Genomic DNA, 6,477 nt, shown 5'->3' with positions numbered 1-6,477 from the left:
TGCCGGGTAGTAACGTATGAGTGGTATCATGAAAGAGTTTATTTATTAGGCTATGGACTCATTATGCTTTGAAATGTCTGATGTTACAGTAACTACTCTCTCCTTATTAATTAGCTGTCACATAAGCAATTTTGTATTGAAATGTGTGATGTTACTAGTTAAGTTACTCTTACTGTGACTAGTCTAACATAAGCTGGACATCAGATTTGTGTTGTCGAGACGGCGCGGCTCATCTTGTTGGCCACCTCGGTTTTCGCCTATATAGCCCAGAGAGCGCGCCGGTTAACTCGCAAGGAGGCGGAAGCACCAAGTATCGTCTCCTCGATCGGGCAGTTGACTGGTAGCTGCCGCATTGCATTCGTGGTACCGATACCGCACCCTACTGGCAGTGGCAGGCCACATATTTTCCTTTTCAGACCGGTCCAGTCCAGTGTTGACTCTCTTGGCATACAGGACAGGAGAGATCATCGATCATCGATCGATGGCTTCCTGTGCTGGCGGTGGCGATGAGCCGCTGACGGACGCGCTGCTGGCGAGGGCGGGCAGCGGCGACAAGGATGACCTGGAGGAGATCCACAGCGTGTCGGCGTTCCTGCGCTGCGCGGCGGAGGAGAACCGGCGGCTGTGGTGCCTGGCCGGCCCGGCCATCTTCACGTCGCTGGCGCAGTACTCGCTGGGCGCCATCACGCAGGTCGCCGCCGGCCACCTCACCACGCTGGAGCTGGACGCCGTCTCCACCGAGAACTCCGTCGTCGCCGGGCTCGCCTTCGGGATCATGTACGGCATGGGGAGCGCGCTGGAGACGCTGTGCGGGCAGGCCTACGGCGCCAAGAAGCTCCCCATGCTCGGCGTCTACCTGCAGCGTTCCTGGCTGCTGCTCACCGCCACGGCCGTCTGCATGCTCCCACTCTACCTCTTCGCCACCCCGATCCTCAGGTTCTTCCACCAGGACGACCAGATCGCCGTCATGGCCGGCCGCTTCTCGCTCTACATGGTCCCGCAGCTCTTCGCGTACGCGCTCAACTTCCCCATCCAGAAGTTCCTGCAGGCGCAGAGCAAGCTGATGGCCATGGCGGCGGTGTCGGCGGCGGCGCTGGTGCTCCACGTCGCGCTCACCTGGTTCCTCGTGGTGCCCATGCGGATGGGCCTCATCGGCCTCGCCGTCGCGCTTAACGCGTCGTGGTGGTTCGTGGTGCTCGGCCAGCTCGCCTACATCGTCATGGGTTACTGCCCCGGCGCATGGAACGGCTTCGAGTTGGACTCCCTCGCCTTCACCGAGCTCTTCAGCTTCGCCCGCCTCTCCATCGGCTCAGCAATCATGATCTGGTACGTGCATTTCGTACAGCTACCTACTTATGGTCCAATGAACTGCCATGAACTGTTGTAATTAATCACCTATGTTCCCGCTCTTTAGCTTGGAATTCTGGTTCTACATGTTCCTGATCGTGATCGTGGGCAACCTTCCCAACGCTCAGGTCGCCGTCGCCGCAGTCTCCATCTGGTGAGCTAGCTAGCTGTTATAATTTCCACTTTCCAAGCTGAGCAAAACGGTAGCTAGCTTTAGTAAAGAGTAAATAGTAGTATAGTAGCACTGACATGTTGCGATTTGTGGATGTGGCACATTGGCTGCCGCGTGCAGCACCAACCTGTTCGGGTGGCAGATCATGGTGTTCTTCGGATTCAATGCAGCCATCAGGTAATCTCATCAATCAATCAACCAATCTGCATCAAAACACATTCATGCCTGCGCGTTAATCCAATCTTTGGAGCAGCGTGAGGGTGTCGAACGAGCTGGGCGCGGGGCGTCCGCGGGCGGCGAGGTTTGCGATCGCGGTGGTGCTCATGTCGTCCGTGGCCATCGGGGTGGCATTCTTCGTGGCCGTCCTGCTCCTCCGCGACGTCTACGGCGCGCCCTTCACGGAGAGCCCCGAGGTGGTGCACGCCGTGGCCAGCCTGGGCGTCGTCTTCGCCTTCACGCTGCTGCTCAACAGCGTCCAGCCCGTGCTGTCCGGCGTGGCCGTCGGCGCCGGGTGGCAGTGGCTGGTGGCCTACATCAACCTGGGGTGCTACTACGGGGTCGGCATCCCGGTCGGGTACATGATCGCCTTCCCGCTGCGCCGCGGGATTCAGGTACGCGCTCCGCTCCGTGCATGCATGTCTTTGTTCGTTTTGTTTTGAACCGACCGTGGTTGCTTGACTTTGGATGGGATGCAACAGGGGATGTGGGGCGGCATGCTCACCGGGGTGGGCCTGCAGACGGTGATCCTGATCGCGATCACCATGCGCACCAACTGGAACAAGGAGGTGAGCGATCCTGGTTTGACTGCTGGGTTTCAGCCTCGGGCAAAACGAGACAAGTCCTGATACTACCATCTTTTTTTATCTGAAACTCACGCTTAAACTACCATCTTGGAATGTGTTTGGCACTTGGCAGGCAAGCGAGGCGAGCTCCAGGATACGGCAGTGGGGTGGTGGCGGTGGTGCATCGTCCAGGATCCCGGACAGCTTCTAGCGCCTCTGCCTGTTTCTTGGTGGCCAACCGAATTATTTAAATCATGTGCGTGTTAGGCGAGCTATAACCAAAACTGGTCCCGTGGGCAGTCCCTCTTGTCCCGTTTGTGTTTTCTTGTCGACAACACGCAACACCGCAAGGTCCTTGCGCCGTGTTATGAATGAAGACGGAAAAGGAAAAGGTTCCAGGAGATCCCCGTGATGTGGTTTGGTTTCGCCTTCTCCTTTTCTTTTTGGAAGCTCGATCGGTGTGGTTTGCAATGAGTTTGTTCTGGCCATGTAGTACGTCGTGTGACAGTGTGCCCAGCTGGCTCTGTCTCGTCCGAGCCTCTTTTTTTTTCTGACGCTTGAGAAACTCCAAGACTACCCGGCGCTTGGTTTGCCGGTTGGGCCCATACGCAACCCTTGTTTATGCATTTGCAGCGACATAAGAAGGAGCTCGTTTGTGCTACGGCGCAACAAGGGGTTGTAGCTTGGATGGTAGAGCGCTCGCTTAGCATGCGAGAGGTACGGGGATCGATACCCCGCATCTCCATCTGTTTTTTCATAGTTTTATTTCCTGGGATTTCAGATCTCAGAGTTCCATAATGGTCAACCGCCCGATCGTGCTTACCCGTGCTGTTCGCCATGGCCACGCCGGCCTGAGCAAACCACCAGGCCACGCGCAAAGATCACCGCCGGTCGAATGGTAGGGCGGCGCGACCACGTTGTTTTGTGTGTTGCTGGTGTACTATTGGCAGTTTGGCACACGCGCCTCAGACCGTATCGCCTCCTCAATGCTCGACCTTTTGCAGGAACGCACGGCGTTGCCGGTGTTAGGCCAACTCCAACGGGCCGAGTCCGTTTGTTGCTAAACGAACACAAAGTACGGTCCAATTGTATGGGAGCAGACGGTATTGATTCATTTTTGGTCCAAATTTAGGCCATATTTACGTTAAAACGGACAACGCGTAGACGGACACGACGCGGGCCCTTGTCCTTCCTTGATCTGCTCGTCGATGACACAGACTTTCCTTTTCTCTTCCCCTGCTCCTCCCTCAGCCTTCCGCCATCGTCGCTGCCACTCGTCGACACCCATTTTCCACGCCATGCCATAGCCAGCCCATGTTCTCGTTTCCGAGGACTTTTCTCTCAGCGTTCGTGGCTCTTTGTTGCTGCAGTCGGTGTGAGAGAAGCTACGGTCGCCGACGACGCCCATCAACCCCAACACCTTTCGGCAGACGCTGTATAGCCGCAGGGCGCCACCCACCAATGCCAACCTTGCCTTGCTGCCCATGAGGGAAATTAGCAGAGGAAGTTGCTGATATATACAAAACCAACTGGCCTTGGCCCATCAATGCTCTGGATGAATGGTCCTTCTTAATTAAATTCCCACCAGAAATTGATGTTGCCACTGTTGCAGGTTACCCTTGCTTTGGACTGAAGAAAGACAATGTCATTGTTAATGTGGAGGTCTGGAAAGGTAATGTAGAAGCAGAAAAGGAGCTGCAAAATGTCTGAATCAGAATCAAGAAGATGAACCCCAAGTGGTGTGAATGGAATATGCTTGATCAGATCACTTCCACCCTATGAGTGTTACTGGATGTTGACTGGCAGCATAACTTCAAGACGTTCTATGAATCTGTTAGAGTGAAGATCTCCTGCAAAGATCCCGCAAGAATCCCTGCTGAAAGGCTATTTGGGATCAAAGGAAAAATTTACAGACTCCTGATTGAGGTTGAACCAAACCCACATGAGGTGGAGGTGGTGACAGCAACCATCCCCCCATAGACACAAACACTTCCTTGGAAACCAGGTCGAGAGACAGTGCTTCTACTGGGGAAAGATCTCAGCAAGACTCTAGGACTGGCTCAGAATCTGGCTCTCTCACTGGACAGGGTAACACTAATCATAGAACGCAGCCTTCAGGGCACCAAAACTTCCAGGAGAGAGGCGCTCCTACCTCCTTACTCAAGAATCAACTCCCAGAGACACAAAATCGGCCCAGGATGGATATGTTGGAATAACTCCTTAACACTGAACAGGGGGACTCGGTGGGTTTCAATCTGCTGAGGGAGATGGAACTAGCTGAAGATGATGAGATTTTATCTGAAGATGGAACAGAAGACCACGACTCTACTGCTGGGCCTGAACAGCCAGACCTGGAGATGTGTTATGACACAAACTTCCCTGCTTTGGAGGTGGCGAAGGAGAACAAGAAATGGGGGCCAGTTCAAGTGATACGTCTCCAACGTATCTATAATTTTTGATTGCTCCATACTATATCATCTACTGTTTTGGACATTATTGGGATTTATTATCCACTTTTATATTACTTTTGGGACTAACCTATTAATCGGAGGCCCAGCCCAGAATTGCTGGTTTTTTGCCTGTTTTAGGGTTTCGAAGAAAAGAAATATCAAACGGAGTCCAAACGGAATGAAACCTTCGGGAACGTGATTTTCTCATCGGATAAGACTCACAAGACTTGGACCCTATGTCAAGACACGTAACAGGAGGGCACGAGGTAGGGGGGCGTGCCCACCCCCACCAGGCGCGCCCTCCACCCTCGTGGGCCCCCTGTTGCTCCACCCACCTACTTCTTCCTCCTATATATACCCACATACCCCCAAATGATCAGAACAGGAGCCAAAACCCTAATTTCACTGCCGTTACTTTCTGTATCCACGAGATCCCATCTTGGGGCCTGTTCCGGAGCTCCGCCGGAGGGGGCATCGATCGCGGAGGGATTCTACATCAACACCATTGCCTCTCCGATGAAGTGTGAGTAGTTTACCTCAGACCTACTGGTCCATAGTTAGTAGCTAGATGGCTTCTTCTCTCTTTTTGGATCTCAATACAATGTTCTCCCCCTCTCTTGTGGAGATCTATTCGATGTAATCTTCTTTTTGCGGTGTGTTTGTTGAGACCGATGAATTGTGGGTTTATGATCAAGTCTATCTATGAATAATATTTGAATCTTCTCTGAATTCTTTTATGTATGATTGGTTATCTTTGCAAGTCTCTTTGAATTATCAGTTTGGTTTGGCCTACTAGATTGATCTTTCTTGCAATGGGAGAAGTGCTTAGCTTTGGGTTCAATCTTGCGGTGTCCTTTCCCGGTGACAGTAAGGGCAGCAAGGCACGTATTATATTGTTGCCATCGAGGATAACAAGATGGGGTTTTCTTCATAATGCATGAGTCTATCCCTCTACATCATGTCATCTTGCTTAACACATTGCTCTGTTTTTAACTTAATACTCTAGATGCATGCTGGATAGCGGTCGATGAGTGGAGTAATAGTAATAGATGCAGGCAGGAGTCGATCTACTTGTCTCGGACGTGATGCCTATATACATGATCATATCCAGATATTCTCATAACCATGCTCAATTCTGTCAATTGCTCAACAGTAATTTGTTCACCCACCGTAGAATACTTATGCTCTCGAGAGAAGCCACTAGTGAAACCTATGGCCCCCGGGTCTATCTTTATCATATTGATCTCCTACTACTTAGTTATTTCCTTTTCTATTTACTGTGCCTTTATTTTACTTTGCATCTTTATCATAAAAATACCAAAAATATTATCTTATCATATCTATCAGATCTCACTCTCGTAAGGTGGCCCTATAGGGATTGACAACCCCTATTTGCGTTGGTTGTGAGGATTTATTTGTTTTGTGCAGGTGCGAGGGACTCACGCGTAGCCTCCTACTGTATTGATACCTTGGTTCTCAAAACTGAGGGAAATACTTATGCTACTTTGCTGCATCATCCCTTCCTCTTCGGGGAAAACCAACGCAGTGCTCAAGAGGTAGCAAGAAGGATTTTTGGCGCCGTTGCCGGGGAGGTCTACGCAAAAGTCAACATACCAAGTACCCATCACATACCCTTATCTCCCGCATTATATTATTTGCCATTTGCCTCTCATTTTCCTCTCCCCCACTTCACCCTTGCCGTTTTATTCGCCCTCTCTCTCTATCC

At 51.7% G+C, this 6,477-nt stretch overlaps 1 protein-coding gene across 1 annotated transcript; it reads left to right on the top strand.

The window, feature by feature from the left end:
* Positions 1 to 298: 298 nt before the first annotated feature.
* Positions 299 to 2,702, top strand: LOC123150149 (protein DETOXIFICATION 33). Its single transcript, XM_044569951.1, has 6 exons — positions 299 to 1,326; positions 1,415 to 1,501; positions 1,640 to 1,696; positions 1,773 to 2,130; positions 2,218 to 2,304; positions 2,435 to 2,702. The coding sequence occupies exons 1-6, from the start codon at positions 482 to 484 to the stop codon at positions 2,510 to 2,512; spliced, it is 1,512 nt and encodes a 503-aa protein (XP_044425886.1). The 5' UTR covers positions 299 to 481; the 3' UTR covers positions 2,513 to 2,702.
* The last annotated feature ends 3,775 nt before the right edge of the window (positions 2,703 to 6,477 follow it).

The sequence above is a fragment of the Triticum aestivum genome, chromosome 7A, assembly GCF_018294505.1.
Source record: "Triticum aestivum cultivar Chinese Spring chromosome 7A, IWGSC CS RefSeq v2.1, whole genome shotgun sequence".
Taxonomy (NCBI): domain Eukaryota; kingdom Viridiplantae; phylum Streptophyta; class Magnoliopsida; order Poales; family Poaceae; genus Triticum; species Triticum aestivum.
This window is presented reverse-complemented; position numbering and strand designations above follow the sequence as displayed.

Excerpts from the sequence above, each read along its gene's own strand:
- LOC123150149 (XM_044569951.1), top strand. The coding sequence starts at position 482 with ATGGCTTCCTGTGCTGGCGGTGGCGATGAGCCGCTGACGGACGCGCTG. Across the intron at positions 1,502-1,639 it reads GTCGCCGCAGTCTCCATCTG|CACCAACCTGTTCGGGTGGC; the intron begins GTGAGCTAGCTA and ends TGCCGCGTGCAG. Across the intron at positions 2,131-2,217 it reads CGCTGCGCCGCGGGATTCAG|GGGATGTGGGGCGGCATGCT; the intron begins GTACGCGCTCCG and ends GGGATGCAACAG.